General features: G+C 41.3%; 1 protein-coding gene across 1 annotated transcript in view; it reads right to left on the reverse strand.

Annotated features, from left to right (window-relative positions):
* The window catches only part of TSPAN7 (tetraspanin 7), a 132,731-nt gene extending 106,334 nt beyond the window's left edge, over positions 1–26,397 (reverse strand). Inside the window, exon 1 of the mRNA XM_019650274.1 lies at positions 26,264–26,397. Coding sequence (XP_019505819.1) covers positions 26,264–26,344 — 81 coding nt within the window. The 5' untranslated portion in view covers positions 26,345–26,397. The remainder of the gene's footprint in view (positions 1–26,263) is intronic.
* Positions 26,398–27,297: the final 900 nt, after the last annotated feature.

The following is a 27,297-nucleotide window of genomic DNA, read 5'->3' on the forward strand; positions in this document are numbered from 1 at the left end:
AGAGAGAGAGAGAGAGAGAGAGAGAGAGAACGCAACCCAAAAGAGTAAACTGACTTTTAAGTTATCTGCTTTAGCACAGAGAACTGGAATGATCAGGTTAACAATCATCAGCAAATAGTAAAAAATAACACATTGATTTCTGCATCATCTAGATTCTAAATTACGGCTCTTCCTTATTCTTCAGGTCTCAGCTCAAATGTCACCTCCTCAGGAAGGCTTTCTGTGATCCCTCTGTCATATCAGGTAGGTCCCTACACCACCATCCCATGAACTCTATCACTGCTTGAAATGATCATATTTGTTTTCTTTTTATTGTCTATTTTCCTCCCTTCCTAACAGATCACCTTGTTCATCCAGTTCAGTTAAATCTCAGAAACTGCCATGTAACAGGCACTCAAGGTTCATAGAATATTCCTTGAGTAAATGCAATGAATAGGGAAGGCTGACAGGTAAGCAAATAAATGATTACTATGAGTACTAAAATGGATGGACAAAGTTCAAAGAGGGCATAGAGGAAGGAGACTGACTCGAGAGTGGCAGGGAGAGGCTGCCAAGAAAGGCAAGGCTTCCTTGATAAGACAGGGGATTATAACGGTGGCACTAAATCTTCTATTTTGAGAATGGGACCTCTGGTATAATTCAATTTAACAAGTGTAATTTAGCTTGGGACTTTTAGAAAGTTTTTTTTCTCTTTTCCTTGCCTCCCAGCCCTCTGGTCAAACCTTAAGGACTCTGTTTACTATATATTTACTATGCATACCAGTCTCACTGGTTCTGTTTAATTCACTGGCCCTGTGACTTGAGTGAGGTTCTGCATATGTATGGGATCCACTCCTGGCTCCAACTTAAATCTACATAACATATGCAAAGGTTGTGATAACCAGTTGAACCGTGTCCCCCACCCCAAGGGACAAAGCCTAACAGAATAGAAGATTCCACTACAGGTCAAAGCAATTTATATCCTGGTTAGAAAATATAAAACTTCAGATGAAACAAAGACTGGAGGCAGTAGTTTCCAGCAGACTCTGCCCAGCCGACCCTCCTCTTACTTTAATAAACCTTCCTTCTGTATTTCTATCTGCCCGCGAGCGAGCAGCCACAACATTCCTGGAGAATTTGACATTGGAATTAACCTTGAAGACAAGTGAGATTCATTAAGCAGAGGAACTGGAGCTGGTGACCAGAAAGGAGCTAAAAAGGTGGTGGGGGGTTGGCCGAGTGGTACCTTGGTTAGGAGTTGGCTTGGGACGCCAGCTCTGAGCAGCAGGGCCCTGGTTCGGATCCCCCATGAGGGCAAGTGACACTGCCCTCTACGGCTGAGATGCTGAACAACAGCTCAACCTGGAGCTGGGCTGCCGTGAGTCACCAGCGACGGCATAGGCTGCAGTGGGGCTGGCTGGCAGCGGGCGAGAGCTTTCATGAGCTGCCATGAGCCGCCATGAGTGGCCATCCAATGGCTGGCGAGTGATGGCTTCACCCAGGAAGAGCGCAATGATAATACCAACATGGGCCAGTGAAGCGACGTCCTCCACAATTAGACTGAAGAACAAAAGGACAGCAACTTGTCTGTTCCCTTTCCCCAATTCCCCAATGCTGTTCCCTCCCCCAATTCCCCAATTAAAAAAAAAGGTGGTGGGATGCAGGGAGGATCATAAAGGATCTTTTATCAGCACACAAAAAATGTGAGCTTAGTCTTGTAGGCAATGTGAAACAATTGCTGTGGTGTTTTTTTTTATCAGATTGTGTTATTTTAGAGAAATTATTTCAACAAAATAGATGGGATGAAATGAGGAAGATGGGGGTAGGGAAAACAGGAAAATGCTGTAATGATTCAACTGAGAGTAAAGTGTGGCAAAGTGATGGAGAGAAAGCAAGCCATGGGTGAGCTATTTAACAATTAGAATCAATAGGGTTTGGTGATTCATGGGATATGAGTGAGATAGAGGTCAAGCAAAAATCTGGCATTTAAACCTTAGGCAACTGGATACAACATATGCATGCGTGTGTGTGTGTGTTTATATTTATATTTAAAGGAGTTTAGGGGAGGTAGGAATGAAAGAAAAATAACACTCCATTAATTGCTGGGGGGTGAGAGGCTACCTTACATCCAAAACACAACATAATTTTTCACATTCTGCTCAAGTTAGACTTAACGTGAACGCAGCTTTTTCTGTCTCTCTGGCCAATGCCCTCATATACAAATAGATTTTTTTTTAATTCACGAAAATCATTACTAGTCAAACCTTACAATGTTGTGCCCCAATGCAGAGGGAAGTCAGCTGTCCCAGAGCAGGATTAGAAAAATGGTGCCATGGTTACACAGGAACAGTAGATTTAAGCCAGGTCTGTCGAAGATGGGCCCCAAGTCAATGGGCCCCAAGGATCAAATCACTTGCTTCTGCCACCTGATAGATCTAGGAACGGAGAGTGTTATCCTAATTTGGGCAATGGTTGAAGCAGAACACATGTTTACGAATTAATTTAACAAATAACTTAATAACTTATATTAATGAGCTTTGTAATCTGTAATGTAGGGTGAATTACGATCACTGCTATTGTATGGTTGGTCTGACAAGCAGTAAAAGAGGCCCACCTACAGGATGTGATTTTAGCAGCCTAGAAAGGACTTACTTTTTAAAACTGGACCTTCTCTAAATGCACTCTAACATCTTAAATTTTCTTCATCAGAGCTAATATAGTTAATTACCCTGATACAGGCAAGAATTCTTCTTGCCGTTCATAGGAAGTATAAACAACTGGTCACATTATTGCTTGAAAGCAAGTTCAAGGGGAGGAAGCATTATCACCCCAGCTGAAAAGCTTTTACTTGGCAATTGTGCCAAAGAGCGTTATCTGTGTGTCCATGTGTGGATTAGATAACTGCATTTAAGCTAGGGTCAGCTCCATAGGAAAATGCCTGATGATTCCTGCTGCTTTCCGCTTTGTTTCTTTAAAGCAAAGAAAAAACTGCTTCTCTAACAGCTTTTCATGCCTTGGCTTCTGTCTTATTCAAAGTGGTTGGGCACTTATAGCCACAGGAGAGAAGTTCACATCCTTACCATATTTCACAGCAGCAAGAAAATAATACCCATGCAGTTTGGGCCAGCAATTTGGAGTCCTTCAGGCATAAGATTTTTTTTTAATGACAGAGTAGAAAGATTACCTATCCCCATAAAAGTTTTCAGGATTTCTTATGTCTTGCTCACACCAGCCACAAACTGAAGATGGGAAAAGACATTACAGATTCAAACCCTTGGAAGTGAATGGGAACTTGCCCTGCCATTCAGGAAAAAGCACTGAACCTGACATTACCAGGCCTTAGACAGTTTTAAGCACCCCCTATTTGTGAAGCAGTGTAACTCTCCCTTGGAAAACTGGTTTTGAGCTGGGAGGACAGAAAAAAATGTGAAAAGAGGGCCCTGGCCTCAATTTTCTACAAAGAAACCATGTGGGATGATTACTCCCACTGAATTTGTAAACTTTGACCTCTCTGGAAAGCCAAGACTTCTTTGTGCATGAAGCCTTGGCCAGCTTGTAGGAGCCAAGGCTGGACCTGATGAGGACCTGTGCCTCAGGCAGCGTGGATTCTCAGAGTACGCTGTATTCCACCTACAAAGATTCACCATGGAGAACTGTGTCCCTGAAACATCAAGCATCAGGTGCAGCGGGGGTGGAGAAGCCCAGACTTAAGCCTCACTTAAACATGACCTTGGGTTAAACTCTGACCTCAGCTGCATCTTCTCAAAATGAGGAGTAATAATTACTACCTCGTCAGGTCATTATGAGGATTAAACAAGATAATGCACGTGATGTTTTTAATACTATACTGGTCCTTTAGTAAATGCTCAATACTCATAGTAGCTGCTATTAAAAGTAACAATAGCAACAACATCACCATGACCCAAAACACTTAATTGCACACAGTGGGTGCTCTCTTGCTGCTGACAGGACCCTTCATAACGCTTGCTTTGCTCCATATGGACCACTCAGCCCTTATTTCCAGCAATAAAAATCCACTTTGAGAAATAAACATCTAAATCAAGAGTAAAAATAGCCTATCTCAAACCACTAAACAAAATACCTAGCAGCTAACAGGGCCCATATATGCCTGGGATTTTTTTTTTGCTAACTATGTAAAACAGGACAAAAATATATATAAAAGCTTGTTTCATGATCAATATGCTACACTAGAAACCCTCTCATAGGGTAAGGAGATATATATGCCAAAGTTCACCAAAGCATCACTTCTTTACAAATAAACAGGAAATAAGTGTCCATGAACAGGAAAATAGATGAATGGTGATATATCCATTCAAAGAATGAACTAGATCAAAGGTCAGCAAACTTTTTCTGTAAAGGGCCAGACAGTGAATATTTTAGGCTTTCCAGGCCATACAGTGTCTGTCGCAACTACTCAACTCTGCTATTGTGGTGTGAAATTGGCCATAGACAGTACATATAGTTTACAAAAAGGTGGCTGGCTAGATGTGGCCCGTGAGCCAGTTTTTTCAACCCCTAAGCTTGAGTCACATCTATCAACATGGAAACATGTCAAACAATGCCTGCAAAAAATGCAAGTTTCAAAACAATACATATGGCATGATTCATGTATACAAATCTGAAAGCAATACTTTATAATAATTATGGATATGTACATTTTAGTAAATGTCTAACAATAGGCTCAACTGATAAACTCTGAATTTATGATAGAGAGAAGGAGGAGATATAGGGAGATCAACTGCAAATTTGTCATATTTCTTTAAAAACTAAATGCCCAAAGCAAATAAGGCAAAAGGCCAACATCTGATAAAGCTGGGTAGTAGGTACACAGATAATTATCATGTTATTCTTTGCCTTAGTCTTATATTGGAACGACATGGGGACATTTTTTCTTCAAATGTGTAATAGGAACAGGCATTTTCCTTTATTTTGAAGAGACAAGGCTTAAAAATCAAGTTGAATGTGATTTTTTGTTCTGCATTAATTTAATCCAATCTAAAATGGACAGGGTCGAAGAACTGCTGGATTATAAGTGAGACGATATGCTAAAAACAGGCACTCCATCTTTGAGAAACAAAAAAAAACTATATAGTATAAAATGTCCAGAAAAGTTTAGTTGTTAAAACAGCATTTACTGTTTTCTTAGTTGAAAAAGTATTTCATGCTATATGTAGGTAGAGGGGGAAAATAACACATGGGAAATAAAGAAAAAACACACAAAAAAAACAGTAACCCAGGAATGATCTTACTACTTTACCAAAACCATTAACATTTTGATGTGAGTCTCCCTCCAGGATTTGTTACATGCATTTCTTCTTTACACCATATATACATACTGTTTCGTAGATAGCTTATTTGAACATTTTTTATTAGACTATTCACTTATGCACCTTTCTTCTCCTGTATTCTGAGATAAATCTCAGAATAACTCTCATGCCAAATACACAGAGTTCACTCCTGACATCTTAGTTTAAAAGACTTTGATCTCAGTTTACAATGCTGGGGAGACGGCATTTCTCCTCCATTTGTCATCTAGACTAAATCAACTCCCGGCTCCCAAACTACTCATTCAGACTCCAGTCAGCAAGCTACCTATTCTAAGCCATTTATAGAAGCTGTCAGGCTAGTTACCACCTCTGTATACCAGGATTATCTTATGAAGAATACAAACACAAAACAGTTACATGTTTGTCCTCAAAACATCTCTGAAGGATATAAACTAAAACAACCGCCAGCCTCACTCTGCAAATACAGCAGCTGCTGTTAAGATTAATAAGTAACTTGCTCAAATAACTTGCTCCTACCCTGTTAGTAGAACCTTCATCCCTTAAACAAGACCTACTGGAAACTCAGGCTTCCATTAGTGCTGCTAGCTGGATGCTTCAATAAACCTATTTACACCTATTCTCAGCAAGCAATTTAGCATCAACTGCATTGAACTCTGGACTCACTGTGCAGTTGAAAAGAATACTGTGTATGATCTCATGCATCTTATATGAACAAATGGGCTTTTCTCAACTTTGCATCTCCACACCAAACTCCTCTTTTAATTCTAAACTTGTCTTTCTAATGGTTTCCAGCATCCAATCACCCTTCTTGGTTAGCTAAGGAGCATTACTGTTAGTTAAAAGGAGGGAATAGCATGGGTAGGAATCAACTGCTTGGCCAGAACCATTAAAAGCCACTCTTCCAGGCCAGAAGGGGAAAGCATGGACTGCTATAGAGCTGTCCAGGAGCCTATACAATCTAGTGGCCAGGAGGTTACTCATCCCTCTCAGCTATCCACCACTGCCATGACTTAGCTTTGTTCTGTCCATGCTACTTCCCCCTGTATTTCTTTCTCCTACCCCATACCAACTGTGTCTCTTGTATCTCAAGTTCAAATGCCTAAAAAAAGAACTGTTCCATTCAGATCTTACAAGTCTGAGCATCTCAAGTTCCACGGACCAGCAAACAGGCAAATACTCAAGGGTCAGATCCTCTCCCCCAGTCAATTAACTGTGACCATGGTGGATGGTGGGAAGGGTCAGGAAATACAGCGATGGCCAAAAATAAAATATTGCCCAGGGCCACTTTTGTCAGCAAAAAATGGAAGTGAGCAAGCTTCTGAGACCTGGCCTACCTTTTAGATCTAATAGTATCTCAAACTAAACATGTGCAAAATGGAACACATCATATTAGTCTCAAGCCAGTTTCTTCAAAGGTCTGCATTTCCATGAGACACCACCATCATGCAGGTAGGAGTAACACTAGGGTTCTCACTCACTCACAAACATGCTTGCCACATCATAAAGTGGCTTTCTGATGTCCTCTGTTCTTCATTCCCATTGCCACCCTATATTATGCCTTTGTTCATTTCTCGTTAACCTGGTTTCACCACGTCTTGCCTTTCTTATTCCAATCCTAGCAACTTACTGTTTCTAGATTAGACCTATAAACAGCTTCCAAAGTTACCACTCCCTGCTCAAAATATGGCCTCGTCCCCACCTCACCACCACCCCGCTCCAGCCAAAATAGGTCCAAAGCCCTAACCTATGCAAGTCAACCCACAATAGGGCCTAAGCCTGCTTACCTAGACTTGTCACATGCTTTGTCCCTTATTTACAGCTAAACTAACTCCTGTTCCAAACACAGAAACCCTAGTGCTTTCTCCAAACCTTTACTTATGCCATGTCCTCCATCCGATAGCCTTCATTATCCTCCCAGAGCACCACTTGTCAAAATCCCGTTATTCACCAAGGTCAATTCTGTCCACATGACCTTTCTTAATTCCTCACATGGATGAGCTCTCTCTCCCTTGGTCCCATAGCACTTAACTTAAACTTCTAGTACTTCTAGTCCAGTGCTGTACAATAGAGGTATATTATTAGCAAGCTACCTAACTTTAAATTTTCTAGTAGCCACATTCAAATTAAAAACAGTTGCAATTAATTTTAATGTTTTATTTAACTCAATATGTCCAAAATATTACCACTGCAATATGCAATCAATATAAAAATTGAGATATTTTCTATTTTTTCACATTACCTCTTCAAAACCTGTTGTGTATTTTACACTTAGAGCACATCTCAATTTGGACTATCCACATTTGAGGTGCTCAAGTGGCTGCCTTATTGGCTAGTGGCTAACTAGCTCTTTCAGGCTAAAAATTATGAGGTTTGCTTCATTCCCACACCTATAGGCCCATATAAAACTCTAAACTTTAATTCTTAAAAAAATTTTTTTTTGGAGGGGGGGTAACAGCCATGGTCATTGGTTACACATTGCTTTCATGCTATAATGGCATAGTTGACTCTTTTAGGGAGGGTGCAGCTCACAGTGGCCCATGCGGGGATCAAACTGGCAACCTTGGTGTTATCAGCACCACACTCTAACCAACTGAGCTAACTGGTCACCCACAAACTTTAATTCTTGAAGCTAAGGATTATACCAGCCTTATATTGGTATCCCTTAGATCATGAGTCAACGAACTACAGGCCATCAGTCAAATCTGGCTGGACACCTCTTTTTGTAAATAAAGTTTTACTTGAATATAGCCTTGCTTATTCATTTAAATTTGTCTGTGCTGATTTCACAGGACAATGGCAGAGCTGAGCAGCTGCAACAGAGATCATATGGCCTAAAAAGCCTAAAATATTTGGCTATCTGGCCCTTGACAGAAAGAGTTTGCCAACCCCTACCCTACAGCAGTAATTCCCAGTGTGGTCAGTGGGCCAGTGCTGGTCAGCAAATTGTTGTCAGTCCAGAATGAGAAGGAGTATGCATCAGAATACAACTATATGTTTTGTAACAAGACTTTCTTAATGAAGAAAGCAACATATTAGTTCACAGTCTGGCACTAGCTCCTTATCTCATCACAATCGTTTGACTTTGTTGTACCTTCTGCCATATAATTTTAAAAATTATAAGCAAATACAATGATTTTTTTTATTGGGGAATTGGGGGGATGGGAACAGTGCTGGGGAATTGGGGGAAGGGGAACAGACAAGTTGCTATCCTTTTGTTCTTCACTGGCCCAAGTTGGCACCATCATTGCGCTCTTCCCGGGTGAGGCAGATCAGTCGCCGGCTTCTGGACAGCCGCTCATGGAGGCTGCTGGCTGCTGGCTGCTCACACTGGCTGCTGGCTACACACGGTAGCCCATGGCAACCCACTACAGCCTCTGCCGTCGCTGGTGACTCATGGCAGCCCAGCTCCAGGTTGAACTGTTGTTCAGCATCTTAGCTGTGGAGGGCAGTGTCACTGGCCCTCATATGTGGGACCTGAACCGGGGCCCTCTGGTGTCCCAAGCCAGTTCTTAACCATCGCGCCACTCGGCCGGCCCACAATGATTTTTTAATTGAATTGCTTCTGAGTCTCCAGCTTGGTTAAGGGCAGTCTGACTCCTGTATTATACATATGATCTCTATATTTTCTTATAGTATTTTATTTTGTTTTCATATTAAAGCATTTAAACCAACTAGAAATTTTAATATACTAATTTTAAGGGTTCCATTTATATTTTCTTCCATTTATCCAGTAGTATAAGCATCATTTAAACCTAGCTTTCTCTCACAGAAATGAAATGTCACTTTTCATATGTTAAACCATATACACTGGAATTTATTTCTGGATTGTCTATTGTTCCACGGATCTATTTGTCTATTTCTAAGTCAAAATCATATTGAATCAACTAGTGACTTTATCGTTGTATTAGTTATGCATTGCTACATAACAATATTACCACAAATGTTAAGACTTAAAGCAACACAAAATTATCATCTCATAGTTTCTGTTGGGTCAGGAGTCTGGGTACAGCTCTACTGAGTCTTCTCTTTAAGGGTCTTGCAAAGCTTCAATCAAGGTCCCAGGTGGCTATAGTCTCATCTGAGGCCTAAATGGGGAAGGATCTGTTTCCAAGATCACTTGATTGTTGGCATCACTCTGTTGGTTGCAAGCTGCCAAGCTGAGGGCCTCAGTTTCTTGCTGGCTGTCATCCAGAGACTGCCCTCTATTCCTTACCATGTGTCTCTCTTCATAGGCCAGATCGCAACATGGAAGCTTGCTTCTTCAAAGCCAACAAAGGACAGAGTCTCTCAGGAAGACAGACATTACAGTCTTATGTAATGCAATCAAGTACAAGTATTCACATACATTTGAACACCTTTGTTGTATTCTATTACTTAGAATCAAGTCACAGGTCCTGACTCCACTCAAGTGGAGATTTCTCAAGGGCATGAATGCCAGGAAGTGGGGATCATGGTGGCGGCCATTTCATAATCTGCCACAGTAGTATATTCTGGTAACTGCTAAAGGACATGCTTTCTCCTTCCACCAAATTTGTCTTGATTTCTCAGATATTTATTCTGCTACATAAACATTTTTATCAAATACCAACCCATGCCCTAAAAAAAATCCTGTTGGAATTCTATTTGGAATTGTATTCAACAAACTTTTAGAAAACTGATATTTTATGATATTAAATCTCCCCAGTCATGAACACAGCATCCTTAAATCTGTTCAGATCTTATTTTATGGCCCACAATAAGATTTTAGTTTTATTCATATAAGAGCCTTGCCTTTCTTGCTAACTTTATTCTGAAGTATTTATGATTTCTGTTGCTACTGAGACTGGAATGTTTTCCCCCCTCTCCTTTTTAAAGGGGTATGCTAAAATAATGAAAAACGATTAATTTTTGTATTTTTATCTTGTACCGAACTACTTTATCAAATTCTTCGTTTGTTTGTTTTTTAACTAGAATCCATTGGATTTCTTAGTATATAAGAATTGCACCTGTGAAAAGATAATTTTATCTCTTCCCAACATTAAGTTATTTTTGTCTTATTGAATTTACTAGATAAACCAAAATAATAATAATGGTAAGCAAGAATCCCTGTCCAGGTCCCAATTGACCCAAATGTTTTTAGTATTTTACTCTTTGCTAGATTAAATATTTACTGTCAGTTTTAACATTTGTTGAATGGAAATTATCTCTGTTAATAAAAAGAATGGTAGGTACTCCACCTTCAAGGAAGTGAAGCATAACTCTCCACTTAATTGTGAGCTAGGCATAGTGACTTCCTTCCAAAGAGTATAGTACAAAAAGGGGGAAAAAGAGTAACTTTACAGTGAGAAACCTCACAAACTATTTCAGCCAAGATACAGATCAAGATCAGTATCACAGTGATTTTTTTTCTGTCTGACTTATTTCACTTAGCTTGATAATCTGAAGATCTATCCATGTTATCGTAAATGGTAGCACTTCATCTTTTTTATGGTTGAGTAATATTCCACTGTATATATGTACCACATCTTCTTTATCCAATCATCTATCGAAGGACACTTTGGTTGTTTTCATGTCTTGGCCACCATGAATAATGCTGCAATGAACATAGGGGTACATATATCTTTATGGATAAATGTTTTCAAATTTTGGGGGTAGAAACTAGAAGAGGGATTACCATATGATTTTACTCATATGTGGGATATAAAACTGAAAGCAACAAAGGAAGAAGACAAACAAATAAAAACTCACAGACACAGACAACAGTTTAGTAGTTGTCAGAGGGAAAAGGGGGAGGGTGATGTAGAAAAGGGTAAAGGGAGTCAAATATGTGGTGATGGAAGGAGAACTGACTCTGGGTGGTGAGCACACAATGTGATATACAGATGATGTATTATAGAATTGTACACTTGAAACCTATGTAATTTTATTAACCAATGTCACCCCAATGAATTTAAAAATATCTCAGTAATAAGTCATGTTGATAGTATGCATCCTTGATATGATGTGATGAAAATGGCACACTTAACCCCTGTGGTCTTCTTCCTCAAAACACATAATCCCAGTCAAATCATGAAAAAAAAACATCAGATAAATCCCAACTGAAGGACACTGTACAAAATACATGATCTGCATTCTTCAAAATTGTCAAAGTTATCTAAAACAAACAAAGTCTGAGAAACTGTCACAGACAAAAGAAGTCTGAGACATGACTACTAAATGTAATTTGGTAGCTCGAATGGAATATTAGATTAAAAATTCAGAAAATATGAATGAAGCATGGACTTTAGTTATTCTTGCCTTTATTAAGTATAACAAATGTACCATCCTAATGTAAGATGTTAACAATAGGAGAACTGGTTGTGTGGTATATGAGAACTCTATGTACTATCTCCACAATTTTTCTGTAAATTAAAAACTTCTAAAATTAAAAGTTTATTAAAAAAGAATAAGGGAAATAATCTAATTCCTCATTTGATTTTAAATGACAGGTTTATATTTATTCATCCTAGATAAGAATACCATTATTCCAATGATAGGGCCTAAACTTATATTTTTGGCTCCCATTCAAACCCTTTTGGAATCCCAGCTCTCTTTGGTTGCAAACTATAAAACCCCAAAAGGTAATCATCCTTAATTTCCAGGATAGGGAATGTTCTGACCAACTTATATGCTTAACAAATATTGATATAGTACCTCCCTGTGCAAGAAATTAAGAAAAAAAGCAACATTCTACCAGGGGTAGGCAAACTTTTGAGATGGAAGAGCCAATCCTGCCCCTCACAATTTAAAAATTATTTGAGAGCCATAAAACACATGAAATCACCATTACATGAATAATATCCTTTAAAAAGTTTTATAAATGAAACTATGATAGTTTTATTTTCATTTTCAATTTTACTTCAGAGTCACATGTACATACATGCCCAAAGAGCCGCATGTGGCTCGCTTGCCACAGTTTGCCGACCCCTACTCTACACCATAAGGAATAAGTTGCCAACACACGTGTGTCAAACTTTACAAAGGAATTGAATGTCATTTAACCTTCAACACTTGAATGAGGTATGTAAGCACAGGTATTCTCAATTCTGAAGAGGAAGCTGAAGATCAGAGAGACTATGTGACTTGCCTAATGTCACCTGGCAAATGTCCAAGCCAAGACTTCACACAGTACTAATTTCAAATCTCCTACAATAGAAGGTAATAGGTAAAAGAATAATACCAAGTGAGCTATACAGTTTAGAATATGAAACAGAAATTGGGAGAAGCAAGAAATCCTCAAAAGCTTCATCAGAAATAGAAACTGAACACAAGTAAAGACAAGGATGAGGAAGGGATGTTTAGGAACATTTACCACCCAGCCTCACTATTAAGCTTTGGATTCCTTTTCAACCCAAAGGGGTCTACTTTTGGGATATCCTGGTACAATCACTGGAAATCATAAACTCTCAATAGTGTTTGTGAAAGACTAGAAAAACGAGCTGATTCTATAAATCACCATGATGATGTTTGGAGAATGGTAATTGAAGTGCGCAAGCAACCTCATTTCACCAGAGAAGCAAGGATTGGTAGTCTGAGGCAAGAATAAAAGTCTTTATGCTTTTGGGGTGGGGCGGAGGGGGTGGGGGAAAGATTGATTATTCAATAGGCAATGGTAACTACTGTAGTAACCACCAGCACCCACTTTTATTTATTTATTTTATTTATTTATTTTTTAGCTGAGCCATCCTGCCACCTGTTGGCAGCTCAGCGACAGCTCAGCTCGGACCAGGCATCGAACCACTGTTGCTCAGAGCTTGCACTCTTGAGCAAGCTCTTAACCAACTGAGCCAGTCAGTCGGCCCCAGCACCCACTTTTAAACCTATTTGATCAATGACAATATATCTCAATCTAATTATCGATGACAACTTGCTTCAGGGAACATACTTCTGGAAGCCAATTACAATGACAGTCTCATACAATTCAAGGTCAACCAATCAGCAACAGACACACTGCAGTGAACATGCTTCTCAAAGTCAATCAACAACATTTTCACCCAAATAGCCATGGTTCTAAGGCCAAGGTCAACCACTCAGGCCTCTGTAACCAAAGCAACCCCCAAACCCTACCACCTTCCCAGAGAGATCAGCAAGCTGCTTCACTCATAAACTGCGCCTGAGTAACATAGATCTCTGTTACCTTGGTAAGTAATGAACTCAGCTTTGTGTTTTACATATTGGATGATAGTCTCATCTTTTAACTGAGAGCAAACCAAGACACTTTTTTTTCTTTTTAATTATTTTTTGTTATGAAATACACATTTTTAGAATTAGTTTCAGCTGTACAACACAGTGCAATAGTTATACTTTTTACCCCTCAAAATGACAACCCCTCTCCCCCAATCCGCTGCCCCACTTCCCCCCAATATCATACATATCTATTACAATTCCCTTGACTCCACTCCCACACTATACTCCACGTCCCATGACTGTATATATATATTCACTTATAGTTGACATACAATATTATACAACATCAGCTTTAGGTGTACTGTGCAGTGATCAAGCCTCTTCCCCATCCATGATGCGGTCTCCCTAGCAAGACATGTGACCACCTGACACCCTACAAAATATTTACAACATTATTAATTATATTCCTCGAACTGTCTTTCATGTCCCTCTGGCAATATTCCAAGACACTTCTTAACTTCTCAGTGCAACTGTGAAAAGAAATCGATTCCCCCAAAGGAATAGAACCTACCCGAAACTCCAAGAGTTCATTTGGAGACTCTGGCCAGAAATCAGTTCAGTTGAGAAAGAAAAATGCTACATTGGCTACATCTCGCTTGTGGAACCTTCTCCTCAAACTAGCTTTATGGTAACATAGGTCAATTCATAGGAAAGCATTCATATGGTAAGAATTTATTTATAACAAACTGCATCATGGACCACGGAGTCACCTTCCAGGAATCAAAATCACCTTCGGAATGGTTTTAAAAATTACATAACCAGGCCTCTCTCCTGATAAATTAAAACTGAAACTTCCTGAGATAGGACTAAACATCTGTGTTTTCAAAAGCCCCTTAGTATTTCTGATGAGCACTCCTCTAGTCGGAACAACTAGCAAGGTCTCCTAAGAGTGACAAGGCCATTTGGGCTTACTAAGATACACTGGAGACCTAGTCCATACTTTTGGGCAAAGCAGACAAAATCAATAGGCCAATGCTAGATACTCCTTAGGTATCTCCAAATCCAGGAGACTCCAAGTTAACTAGGCCTGCTATTATATATAGTAAAACCTTGGATTGCGAGTAACCTGGTTTGCGAGTGTTCTGCAAGACGAGCAAACAGTTATATTTTAATGTGGTAAACAAGCGATGTCTTGCAATACAAGTAGTTTGTTTCTGGAACGAATTATGCTCACAAGCCAAGGTATTACTGTACTGAGTTCTCTCCGAATCAATGGTTTTGATCCTACTTGCATAGCTGAATCACCTGAAAGATTATTTTATTATTTTTATTATTTTTTAAAACATTTTATTGGGGAATCAGGGAAGGAGAACAGACAAGTTGCTGTCCTTTTGTTCTCAGTCTACTTGTGCAGGAAGTCGCTTCACTGGCCCATGTTGGTATTATCATTGCGCTCTTCCCCGGTAAGGCAGATCGGTCGCCAGTCCCTGGACAGCTGTTCATAGCGGCTCTTGGCAGCTTACGCCAGCTGTCAGCCACTCACAGTAGCTCATGGCAGCCCAGCTCCAGGTTGAGCTGTTGTTCACCATCTTAGCTGTAGAGGGCGCAGCATTACTGGCCCTCATGTGGGATCCGAGCCGGGGTCCTGCTGCTCAGAGCTGGCGTCCCAAGCCAACTCCTAACCAATGCACCACTCTGCCAGCCCCTGGAAGATTATTTTAAATATACCAATGCTGGTACCCCACTCCAGACTAACTGAATCAGAATCTCTTAGGGTGTGTCTAAGCATATATTTTAGGCCTCCTTAGGCAATCCTGATGGGTCAACAGGATTGAGAAGCACTGATCTAGATTGCTCAGCTAGTGTACCTGTGCTGACCAACCCCATCTTCTAATACTGCAATTTCTCCTAAAACAGATGATGATGATGAAAGAGCCCATTATGCATTACAAAAAGCTCTAAAGAAATTTTTCAGGGCCAGCTGAGTTCCGCGTTGGTTAAGAGTTGGCTTGGGACGCCAGCTCTGAGCACCAGGGTCCTGGTTAGGATCCCACCTTAGGGCCAGTGACACTGCGCCCTCTACAGCTAAGATGGTGAACAACAGCTTGACCTGGAGCTGGGCTGCTGGGAGTCACCGGCGACAGTGTAGGCTGCAGTGGGGCTGCAGTGGGCTGCCATAAGCTACTGTGAGTGGCCAGCAGCCAACGTGAGCTGCCAAGAGCCGCCGTGAGCGGCCGTGCAATGGCCAGTGACCGATCTGCCTCACCCAGGAAGAGCACAATGATCACAATACCAACATGGGCCAGTGAAGCAACATCCTCCACAACTAGACTGAAGAACAAAAGGACAGCAACTTGTCCCCCCCTTCCCCTATTCCCCAATAAAAATCTTTAAACAAAAAAGAGAAATCTTTCAAAGTAGAATTGTGATCCTTAATTCTGTCACCAAATTATTGGGTTGTCGGAAAAGTCATGACGCATTTTTGCAACAAAAAACATAAAAAGAATACGTCATGACTTTGCTGACAACCCAATATTTAACATGCTTACATTCTCAACTGATCAAATAACCAAAAGAGAAAACAAAACAAAGGAAAACCCTCTCCTATCTTTTCCCCCTACATTCTTTTCTTGATGAATATCGGGGGCTCCATATAAAAGAGGACAAACATGTTCAGCCAACAATGAAAAGCATTCTGTCATGGCAAGTGAAGTAACAGCCAAACCGCCCCCCCCAAAAAAAAAAACATGTTAAGAGCAGTAATCCAATGATCTGGTTGCCATGAGGAGATAACCCAAATTGGAAGCTGCTCTAATGGGACGGAAGGAGGAAAAGACATAAGAATGTATTTTAAAACTGTGCTTCAAATTGGTTTAGCAGTGCATTAGTCACCCATGTCAAGGATTTAATATGTTTAAACAAAGAAATACAGTTACGGATGACTTTCAATTCTCAGCACCTTCTGAGGTGCTTACTTAAAAGAGTATATAATTCTGAACAGTCAATGAATCATATGTAGCTCACAGTAAGGTCAAATAAAGAACTCTAGCTATAATTAAAATTGAAGAAACTATTTCATTCTATTTGGACAAAAATTGAGCTAGTTTCTAAGCAACTACTAAGTGGGAAAGACTTAATGTTCCCTAAATGCTATAAAAGGTAGTACACATACCCTAATTGCATGTTGCATATGGGAAGTAAATTTGATGAAATAAAAAGACTCTTCAGGGCCGGCCGAGTGGCGCATTGGTTAAGAGCTGGCTTGGGACACCAGCTCTGAGCAGCAGGGCCCCGGTTCGGATCCCACATGAGGGCCAGTGACACTGCCCCCTACAGCTAAGATGGTGAACAACAACTCGACCTGGAGCTGGGCTGCCGTGAGTCGCCAGCGACGGCGTAGGCTGCAGCTCCTGCTGCAGTGGGCTGCCATTTGCTACCATGTATAGCCAGCAGCCAGCGTGAGTGGCCAGCAGCTGACATGAGCTGCCAAGAGCCGCTGTGAGCATCTGTCCAGAGGCCAGTGACCGATCTGCCTCATCCGGGAAGAGCGCAATGATAATACCAACATGGGCCAGTGAAGCGACATCCTCCACAACTAAAATGAAGAACAAAAGGACAGCAACTTGTCTGTTCCCCTTCCCCAGATTCCCCAACGCTGTTCCCCTCCCCCAATTCCCCAATAAAATCTTTCAGAAAAAAAGACTCTTCAGTTTATAATGTACAAGTCCCATAATAAAAATGAAGGGTTATCATTGTGGTAACAAAAAACAGCAGAGCAATAACCCATTTAACATCAAGTACCCCACTTCCCACCATAATTAGAATTCTGCTGCTTCCACATTAAATTAATCTAGCAAGGTTTGTATTATGTCAGAAGACACATGGCCTTCATGTGGTAGGAAGAATATTAGAGGAGCAGAGAAAAGCAGCAGCAACCTGCAGACCTTCATTCCCATTTGTCCAACTCCAGTCCCTGATAACGAGATGACCTTAAAGAGGATGTGCCTTATTAAGCCTAGAACACTCCCCTTGACATCCAAAAGCTTTTTAAAAATTGAAAAGTAGATACCAATATCTACTAGAATAGTCCAACTGCTGCCATTTTAGATGCTCTATTTAATCACTCACATTCACCTACATATTTAATTAGTACCATGCAATGTAGAGATACAGATATAAAGGACTTCCAGTTAAAGATGATGGATTGAACACATCCATTTACCTTGGCTATCTCCCAAAATTCCACTGAGATGACACCTGAAGGATTTTTTTAACCCACAATAACAAAGAAATTGGAAGAGGAGACAACCACAGTGACATTTTGGAAGCTGAGAAAAAGGCAAATCTCATGGCAGCTGTGGGAAAAACCAAGAATGAAATATTTGCACACATGCACCCCCAAAAGGTAGCTCCATGCACATCTGGAACTCGGGATGAAGAGGGGCTTAAGGTAAGGAGGCTCTGGTAAAAAGCTATTTGAAAAGAAATTAGATCCCCTCCAACTTCCTGTCTCTGGCCTCTCCTGCATTCCAGCATAGGTTCAGAGATTTATTTTCTAGGCGAGGATGAAACAGAGGGTCTCTGACCTGGACAACAAAAGTGTAGTGGACATGGATTCTCTATTTGAAATAGGAGATTAAACAAAGGTTTATATACTGCATGTGGAGACACCCATTTCCCTAGCATTCTTCATCCAGAGAGAAGATTGGAAGATTCCTCTGCAGGAAATCTGATTGGACCAGGGGGAAAGACCTACAGATATTGACCTTGGTTCCCAAACTCAACTGCCCAGCCAAATTACCCAACTTACAATCAACAAACTCCCACTTCATGCTATGAGCTTCCAATCAGCTTTCTAGTGCTCTGCTCTTAAGCATGGACAGAGCAAAGCTTATGGTAACCAGAAATTTGAGGTAACTCTGTAATATGTCAGAAAACAGAGAAGTTTGGGAGAAGCTATGCAGAAAAAAAAAACGTTTAAAAATCATTAATATTGTCAGAGGGCTTTACAAAAGATGAAACAAGAGCAAGATGCCAGATAAAGAAACATTTGGACTTCAAAAAAGAGCTGTGGAGGGGCCAGCCGAGTGGCTCAGTTGGTTAAGAGTGCAAGCTCTGAGCAACAGGGTCGCTGGTTTGATTCCCACATGGGATAGGAGGCTGTGCTCACTTGCAACTAAGATTGAACACGAACCTTGAGCTGAGCTGCTGCGAGCTGCCAACAGGCTGCTCAATGGTTAGAGCGTGCACTCTTAACCACAAGGTTGATGATTGGACTCCCACATGGGATGGTGGACTGTGCCCCTCCGCAACTAAGATTGAACACTGCACCTTGAGCTGAGTGGCCTTGAGCTGCTGACGAGTGGCCGGATGGCGACTGGACTTGGAGCTGAGCTAGCTGTGCCCTCCACAACTAAGATTGAAGGACAACAACTTGGCTGTTCCCCTTCCCCAATTTCCCAATAAAATCTTTTAAAAAAGAGCTCGTGGAACTCAACATATAAGAAAATGGAAAATGCAATTGTGAAAATTGGAGGATCTGTATAAGAGGTCCAACATCAAAAGAGAGAGAACAGAGAAAAGACAGGGAATGAAATTTAAAAAAAAACAATTTCAGAAAATTTCCCCAAACTGAAGGAAGGACCTGAGTTTCCAGATTGAAATGGTACACAGGAAAGTAATGAAATTAAACATAAACACAGCACTAAGAACAAGAAAGTTTCCAAAAGCTCTCAGAGAAAAAAATCAGAATTTAAGAAAAATCAGAAATAACATTTGATTTTGCAACAGTAACAACAAGAACAAGAAGACACCTGGGGGAGTGAACAGAGGGAGACAGCAACATTCTGAAGGCAGGTGATTTACAAACTAGAATTCTATACTCAGCCAAACTATCAAATTAAGCACAAGAGCAAAATAAGATTTTCACACCTGCAAGGCTTATATACACTTTTCCAGAAAGTTACTAAAAGATTCACTCCACCAAAATGAAGGAACAAACCAAGAAAATGAGAGGACATGTAGGAAACTAAGGATCCTTCATAAAAGAAGACAGGATTCCCCAGGATGACGGGTAGAGAGTATAATGATGTCCACTGTTTCAAAGACCCAGATTGAAGGCCAGAATGTTCTAGGACAGCAGTTCTCAACCTTCCTAACGCCGCGACCCCTTAATACAGTTCCTCATGTTGTGGTGACCCCCAACCATAAAATTATTTTCGTTGCTACTCTATAACTGTAATTTTGCTACTGTTATGAATCGTAATGTAAATATCTTTTTGTTTCCCGATGGTCTTAGGCGACCCCTGTGAAAGGGTCATTCGACCCCCAAAGGGGTCGCGACCCACAGGTTGAGAACCGCTGCTCTAGGAGGAATGTCTTCAGTAGGAACTGATAGGATACATGAAGTGTTTGAACATACTGAGTGAAGATACACAGTTCTTGGAGAGAGCATGGAGATAAATTGGTGGTGAACACGGAAGACTAACAAGCAAAGGATATAAAACAAGGCAATTTTAACTACAGAGAAAACAAAAAGCTGTGCGAGCAATCATAATGTACACACTACATGGCTCAGCTGTGAACAGGCTTACCTAGTCGCATTGATGTGATCACTGAGTACTGCTCTAACTAAAACAAAATGCGATAATAATGAAAGGATAAATGATACATTGGGGTCTGCCCCAATATAGGAAAGATGTGAATATGGGGGAGAAGGGTAGAAGAGTTAAATTTCTATGTTCCATTGTAGGAAGGCAATAGATAACACCTAACACTGAAGAGTCAATAAGTACATTACTTAGAAATGAAGGTAAAATGCTAAATGCAGCAGCTAGTCAACATTCTATTCAAATATCTGGCATACAAAAGACATCCAATGAATGTTTGTTGAGTTGCACTGACATGCAAAATAATAAGTAGAAACTTTAGTACATGCCCAAATTCCAACACTTTGTAAAATGTTAGGGACTGCTCTTTAAGATTCAGCCCCTCTACTGAACCTAACAAAAAATCCTCTCCCAAAGAGATTAGTGATATTTTCCAAATGAAAAAAAAAAAAAAATCTGAGGGCCGGCCAAGTGGCTCAGTTGGTTAAGAGCTTGCTCAAGGGTTTGAGCTCTGAGCAACAGTGGTTCGAGTCCTGGCCCGAGCTGAGCAGCCGCTGAGCTGCCAACAGGTAGCAGGATGGCTCAGCTAAAAAAAAAAATCACTCCTATTTCACCATAAGAGAATTTGATTGCACTAGATAGCTAATTACCTCTTTGGATAACCAAAAAAAAATCAAATTTAAAATACACTGGAATGATGCAAAAAATATTAGTTTTTATAATATTATTTAGCAGATTTGGATAGAGTGGATTAAATCTTAGCTTAGAACTCAGATGAGTGTTTAAAATACATGAAGAAACTTATAAATCAAAACAAAATTTACCTTGTAAGCAGCATATTTATAAAGTTTTCCTGCTTGTTGAAAACATGTATTTATTGTGAAGGAGGGATGTTTGTTTTGTATTAGGACAAGACAGATATCTTTTTTATTCAAGCTTAACAAATTAAATTCCAATTAAAAATTTAGATAACTAAAATGTCTGGTAAACTAGCTGATCATAAAAATATAAAAATTGAACTATCATTAGGATAAGTAAATCTTGTGCTCTCTTTGGTAGCCCACATACTAAAATAGGATAAGTAAATCTTTATAAAGTCCTCTATCCCACATTTCCATACATCAATGTCAGGAACATATTTAAATCACCACAGATAGCCTGGAAATAACATTGTTTTAAAAGTCTCCCAATTGAGGTGAGTAGAAATAAATAAATGACCCAAGAGTAGTCAATAAAACTTTATTTATTCATTCACTCATTCATTCAGTAAACACTTCCTCAGTAAGCCTCCTATGTGCCAGGCACTGCTTGCTGCTAGTCTTTAAACCACAGAGTAACTTACTCCTAGGTGTGTTTTTTTCCTCCTCTTCTATTAACCTGAAAACGAAACATATAAATTAAGAAAAATAAAGAATCTATTTATATAGCATTCAGGTGATGTTATTTCACTTGAATACAAATCATCCTACCCATTTAAACACTATATAAAGAACACCTACCTTTTGTCTTCAAATAAAGAATTACGGTGCACTAGAGAAGGTTTTTCTTCTTACTTGCGACTATGTGAGCATGCTCTGGTATGGTGGCTCCAAACACCAGTAAACATGGTGAGTTTTGCATAAGACTTCATTTCTCTTCATAGGACTTAGTACTATGTAGAAGTCCAATAATAGTGCAGAGGCTGCAGGCGCTGTTCACATTTTGAGCCAGGTAATTCTTTGTTGTGAGGAGCTGGCCTGTGTCTTAGAGAAAGTTTACCAGCACCTGTGGCCTCTAGATACCAATAGCACCCCAACCCCATCTGTGAACAAAAATGTCTCCAGTCAGGTGCCAAATGTTGAGGGCGGGGGGTGGGGCAAAACTGTCCCCTGCTGAGAACCACTGCTTTAGAGGAACACCTCAAAGAGAGAGATTGTAGACAGAAAAGGATGTCAGATAAGACAAAAATCTCTTTCATAACTGTAGATTTCTGCTTTAGTATATGCTTAAGTACATCAGTCTCTTAATGCTACTGGTCTACCACAGCTTTAAGCTCAAATGTCTACTAGTCCTAAATATAAAGTGCAGTAAGGGAAGAGAAGTAGTCCTGTTAAAACGACTCATAGAGAACACAAAGGAAAGAATTCTGCCTAATATTTCCTCCATCTTCCAGTTAAAAGGACACCGAGGTCATCTTCTTTGTTAATTACTTAACATAACCCCAGAAGTTTTGACAAATATTTGAGTATCTACTATGTGCCAGACATAGCTTTAGGTGCCAGAGAAAGACAAATGTATCAACTGCATTTGCTGAATTGATAAATCACTTATAAACAGCACTTTCTTCATGATCTGGGATTTGGCAAAGGATTCTTAGGCATGACACCAAAAGCACAAACAGCAAAAGAAAAATAGGTAAATTGAACTTTATCAAAATTAAAAAAAAAACTTTGGTACTTCAAAACTTTTCTACACCATGTAGAAAGTGAAAAGATAACCCACTGAATAGGAGAAACTATCTGCAAATGATATATCTTTGAAGAGACTCAAATCAAGAATACATAAAGGACACTTGTAACTCAATAACAAAAAATGAATAACCCCAATTAAAAATGGGCAAAGGATATGAATAGACATTTCTCCAAGGAAAATATACAAATAACCAATAAGCACATAAAAAGATGCTTCACATCATTACTTATCAGGAAATTTCTGTCACGTCCAGCGTGGCAAGGGCAAACGGGTTTCTCTTGAGGGGCGGCGTAGATTGAATAAAGAGTCAGAGACAAAAGTAGGGTTAAGAGCGAGACCAAGGGACTCAGTCAGAGAAACTGAGCCAGCTCCGAATCGGGTCAGCGCATGGCTTTTATTGAAAAGAAGTGAAACTGTTTTACTGCTGTCAATCAAATTAGCATCCGATTGGGGTCTGGGCCTCAAAGCCTTTTTCCTTTAACATATCCATTATGTTCCAGCAAATGCTATGCCTTCGCATATCCGCAGCCTAGCCCCTAGGACACCTGATTACTGTGTCCTCCCAAGAGGAGATTAACTGTTTGCATTTCAACAGGTCCCAGTCACACCTTGAGACACTCCTCAGAGGGAGCCTTATCGGCCTCAGTCACACCGGGCACCCCCTCAGAGAGAATGCAGCCTTCCGGTCATACAGGGGCTTTTCTCTCTTAGCTAATGGGAAAAGAGGCTAAATGCGGGGGGGGGGGCATGTTAATAGAAATCGGCTTCAGGCAACAAATTTCAAATCAAAACCACCATGAGATACCTACTAAGATGGCTAGAATCAAAAACTCAGATAACAAATGTTGGCAAAGATGTGGAGAAATCGGAACGCTCATACACATTTGGAGGGAATGTAAAATGGTGCAGTCACTTTGGAAAACAGTCTGGCAGATCTTCAAATGGTTAAACATAGAGTTACCATACGACCCAGTAATTGCCAGCAAAGAGAATTGAAAACATGTTCAAACAAAACCTAGTATATGAATGTTTACAGCACCCAATATTCATAATAACCAAAAGGTAGAATCAAACCAAATATCCATCAATGGACAACCAATGAACAAAATGTGATATAGTCATACAATGGAGTATTATTTAGCCATTAAAAAGAATGTACATGGATGAATCTTGAAAACATCATGCTAAGTGAAAGAAACCATTCACAAAAGACTATATAGTATATCATTTCATTCATATGAAATGTCCAGAATGGGGAAATCAATATTTAGATTAGTGATTGCTTAGGGGAAGGAGGGGTGGGAATTAGGGGGAAAGGAGGGATGATAGCCAAAGGATATGTGATTTCTTTTTCAGGTAATGAAAATGTTCTAAAATTGACTGGGGTGATGGTTGCACATCTCTGTGAATATATTCAAAACAAATGAATTGTTCACTTTAAAAAGGGTAAATTATATCTCCACAAGGCTGGTTAAAAAAACAACAGCATTTAAGGTACAATGGAAAACAGCATTTGGATCACAGTTTAATAACAAAAATGACGTATTTAAAATACCCTCGCATCTGGAGAGATCTCATTCTTTTGGCTGTGAAGGAGGAAATGATTATTGAATGCTATTTAAATTACTGAAAATGCTCCAGGTTAACATTTTATTGAAGACTATAAAATATTGAAAGTAGGAAAAAATTAAAATGCAGGCATCAAGGAACATCAGAGGACATGAAGTGCAGTGCTTGTTTAAGATGAATTAGGGGGCATTAGGTAATCAGATTCATGGGGATAGAGGGGATGTACGCAAGAAGATTTCAAGAGCTCACACGAAAAGCCTCAGTCTATCTAGAAGACTCCTTCCTTTACCTGCCTGCAGTGATGCTGAAAGAACAACACTCCTTTGTGTATACTGTAAACCTTATTTATCAGGAAGCTAAAAATAATCACCCATATGATTTACTCCAGCAACAACAAATGCAATCAAGTAAATACTAAAGGGTCAAACAGAAAAAAATTTAAGGAAATAAACGAAAACCTAACCCAGTTCCTAGGGATGGCTACTGCGAAGTTTCAGCAAGCAGCAAGCATTATTGCTTTTTCCAGGCAGAGCCTAAGATATGATCCATACATAGCTTACAATTCCACTACTGAAAATTTTCAACCTGTGTTGTTTTCAGTCCAAATAAAGTGCGTTTCTGTGTTTGCCTGTGTGATATATCAGTTAATACATCCTGTCTCATTGCAGAGCTCTTGGTATGTCTGGTCCCCAGAGTCCAGTTTCCCTGACCTGAAGAATCACCACTGCCAGTGACAAGAAAACGCCGGTGGGGGTGAGGAAGCATTAGGGATTTTTTTTTTATCCTTAATAAATGTCAGCTGCCTTGGTCGTTACAAACAGCCTGGTTCACCATCAAGACCAACCTGGGTACCTCATAGAGCACTGTGTCCAGTCTCAAACCAAAACTAGGGCTAATTTTTTTGGGGGGAGTAGGTGGCAAGGAGAAAAACAACCAAAGGCGGGACTGGCTTTTTCTACAGAGCCTCACATTTCAAAATGACTGCTTTGAAAGCTGAAATGACCCAAATTATTGGGGAAGAGGTGGGGGGTGGGGAGAATGAGAGACATTCATTCTCCAGCAGGGTAGCTGTGGTTTGGTATGGGAATGGGGAACTTGGGGAGAGGGAGGCCCTCAACATGGAAAGAGAAATAATGGGTAATGTTCTTTAGGTACCACCCACCCCTCCAAGTGAATCACTGCAGTGTCAGTCCCGCACTGATTTCACGAATTGCCAAACAGGATGAGGTAAGGCACAAGCCTCGAGCCCCCTCCTCCTCCTCCTCCCTCCCGCGCGCAGATGGGCGCATCCCTCCGCGAGGTGCACCACGCAGCCCCCCGAGGCCTTGGCTGAGGGGCTGACGTCATCTTTCTGCATTGAGCTTCAAGGACCGATAGCAGCACCAGTTAGATGGGGAGTAGAGTTGGGGCGCTATTGCTGTCACCAAGTGGCGGGAGTCCTCCCGCAGGGCTCTGCGGATTGAGCTCACGCAATGACAGAAAGGCCAGATAAAGAGTGTAAGGGTGGAGGGGAGTGGGATAAGGGTCGTAAGACCCATCTCCTGGGTCCCTCAGAAAGCTCAAAGATGCCCTTGGTTTATGTAAGACCCTCTCCCGTCCGTGCGTCTTGGCGAGGCGGCGAAGCCCGCCCTCCAACAGTGCGCCCGAGGGGCTCTGGTCACCCTTGCCCTGCCATGCAAGCACAAGATCCCCTGTCGCATCCCTTTCGCAGCTCCGCGGAGTCGGGAATAACCGGGAATCTGGGATCAAACCCTGCGCTCCCGCGCCGGCTCCCAGCTGACCACAGGTTAGCTCCAAGTGGTACCGCGAACAAGCTGGGAAGGGAGGTTGGGGAGGGGGTATCCAGAGAGGAAAATAGACAAATAAACCCGTAACTTTCCCCAGAGGCTGACCCCATCCAGAGAGCTTAAAAAATAAATCAATGCATGAAACAATTTTTGGAAAGGTCGACAACCTGCAGTCATCGCCACCACGCAGCTCCTTGCAGCCTGCGCCCGGCGGAGTTCAGGGTCCGAGCAGCCCCAAACCTGCACCCACCATCCTGCAGCCCCGGCCCAGCACCACCCTGCGCCTGTCTCCCTAAGGAGGGGGCCAATATTTGATTTTCGGTTTGGGTTTTTTTCCTCCCCCTTCCTTTCTCGGAGCATCACTGTACGGACTAACCGACGGCGGCCTGGCCACCGGCCCGGCTTGGCCACTCACCCAGAAGACGAAGGAGTAGATGATGAGGAGGGTTTTGAGACAGGTTATCACAGGTTTGGTCTCCATTCTCCTCGATGCCATACTACAGAGCTCCGGCGGCGGCGGCGGCGGCGGGCGGCGGGCCGCGTGCCGCGAGAGGCCCCGTGCGCGCGCAGGCAAGGCCGTGCGCGTGCGTGAGCGCGCACCCCGCGGGGCACCCACTGAAGGAGCGAGCCCGGCAGCGACTGCGCATGCTGAGAAGGCAGCCCGCCCCCGCAAGCCCGCGCAGGCTCAGGCCCCCAGCGGAGGAGAAGGACCAGCAACAGAGAGGGATGGGAGGACCTGGAGGTTGGGTCGGAGGTCAGGGCGACACCCTCCAGGCCGTCATGGCAAGTAAGTTTCTGCTTTGTACATAGTAGGAAGTTACATTTACAAGGCTCTCCTCACCTGGCTACATGAGATTTATTGGTATCCTCGAAAATCAATCCCGTTTCTGCATTTGGACACCCCACCAGGCCTTCTCAGATGGAAGTGGCCCTAGTCACGTCCTTGGAACGAGTAGGCCTTGTCTGTGCCAGGAACAGACAGGTGGCCGGAGATACAGCTGGAGGGATGGTCAGGAACCTGGGAGCTCAGACACCCCGAATCCTCGCCACCACAGGCGCTCCATTTTTTAGATTTTCTCACATTTTGAAATGGTGAAACTAAATGACAAGAAGTTTCTCTATGAAGGGACCATTCTCCCTGCACATAAAACATTTAACATAACAAAAAAAAAATTTGAAAGTTCCAGAGAATCATTTTTTCCTCCCCTAACAACACAGACCACCTCACACCCAGGAAAGAGAGCTGCATCAAGGTCAAAAAATAATCTTCAGAAACAATTCGGAACTTCCTCAAAAAGCTAAATATAGTTACAGTATGACCTAGCAATTCCACTCCTAGATACCCAAGAGAAATGAAAGCATGTCTCCACACAAACGTGTGCACATGAACGTTCATAGCACCATTTATCATAGCCGAAAAGCAGGAACAACCCGAGTCCATCAATTATG

The sequence above is a fragment of the Hipposideros armiger genome, unplaced genomic scaffold (genome assembly GCF_001890085.2).
Source record: "Hipposideros armiger isolate ML-2016 unplaced genomic scaffold, ASM189008v1 scaffold_7, whole genome shotgun sequence".
Lineage (NCBI taxonomy): Eukaryota > Metazoa > Chordata > Mammalia > Chiroptera > Hipposideridae > Hipposideros > Hipposideros armiger.